Source organism: Lottia gigantea (assembly GCF_000327385.1).
Source record: "Lottia gigantea unplaced genomic scaffold LOTGIsca_1106, whole genome shotgun sequence".
In the NCBI taxonomy this organism is placed as follows: Eukaryota; Metazoa; Mollusca; class Gastropoda; family Lottiidae; genus Lottia; species Lottia gigantea.
The window spans coordinates 9,944-10,937 of NW_008707016.1; the positions used below are offsets into that span (position 1 = coordinate 9,944).

Genomic DNA, 994 nt, shown 5'->3' on the forward strand with positions numbered 1-994 from the left:
AAGTTATAATAAATACTGAACCTAATGAACTAGTTGATGGAGAATCTGATAGTGTTACCTGTTATTATAACAATATTATACAGTAACTGTATAATATTCTCTTTTCTATTCTAGGTCAAGTTATAATAAATACTGAACCTAATAAACTAGTTGATGGAGAATCTGATAGTGTTACCTGTTATTATAACAATGTAATATACAGTAACTGTATAATATTCTCTTTTCTATTCTAGGTCAAGTTATAATAAATACTGAACCTAATAAACTAGTTGATGGAGAATCTGGTAGTATTACCTGTTATTATAACAATGTAATAGACAGTAACTGTATAATATTCTCTTTTCTATTCTAGGTCAAGTTATAATAAATACTGAACCTAATGAACTAGTTGATGGAGAATCTGGTAGTGTTACCTGATATTATAACAATGTAATAGACAGTAACTGTATAATATTCTCTTTTCTATTCTAGGTCAAGTTATAATAAATACTGAACCTAATGAACTGGTTGATTGATAATCTGGTAGTGTTACCTGTTATTATAACAATGTAATAGACAGTAACTATATAATATTCTCTTTTCTATTCTAGGTCAAGTTATAATAAATACTGAACCTAATGAACTGGTTGATGGAGAATCTGATAGTGTTACCTGTTATTATAACAATGTAATAGACAGTAACTGTATAATATTCTCTTTTCTATTCTAGGTCAAGTTATAATAAATACTGAACCTAATGAACTAGTTGATGGAGAATCTGGTAGCGTTACCTGTTCTTATAACATGTAATAGACAGTAACTGTATAATATTCTCTTTCTATTCTAGGTCAAGTTATAATAAATACTGAACCTAATAAACTAGTTGATGGGGAATCTGGTAGTGTTACCTGTTCTTATAACAATGTAATAGACAGTAACTGTATAATATTCTCTTTCTATTCTAGGTCAAGTTATAATAAATACTGAACCTAATAAACTAGTTGATGGAGAATCT

At 27.9% G+C, this 994-nt stretch overlaps 1 protein-coding gene across 1 annotated transcript in view; it reads left to right on the plus strand.

The window, feature by feature from the left end:
- LOTGIDRAFT_176370 (hypothetical protein) overlaps positions 1 to 956 on the plus strand; it is a gene marked incomplete at both ends in the record, with an annotated part of 1,427 nt that extends 471 nt beyond the window's left edge. The window contains 7 exons of the mRNA XM_009047367.1: positions 115 to 201; positions 234 to 284; positions 353 to 403; positions 591 to 677; positions 710 to 760; positions 827 to 903; positions 945 to 956. Coding sequence (XP_009045615.1) covers positions 115 to 201; positions 234 to 284; positions 353 to 403; positions 591 to 677; positions 710 to 760; positions 827 to 903; positions 945 to 956 — 416 coding nt within the window. The remainder of the gene's footprint in view (positions 1 to 114; positions 202 to 233; positions 285 to 352; positions 404 to 590; positions 678 to 709; positions 761 to 826; positions 904 to 944) is intronic.
- Positions 957 to 994: the final 38 nt, after the last annotated feature.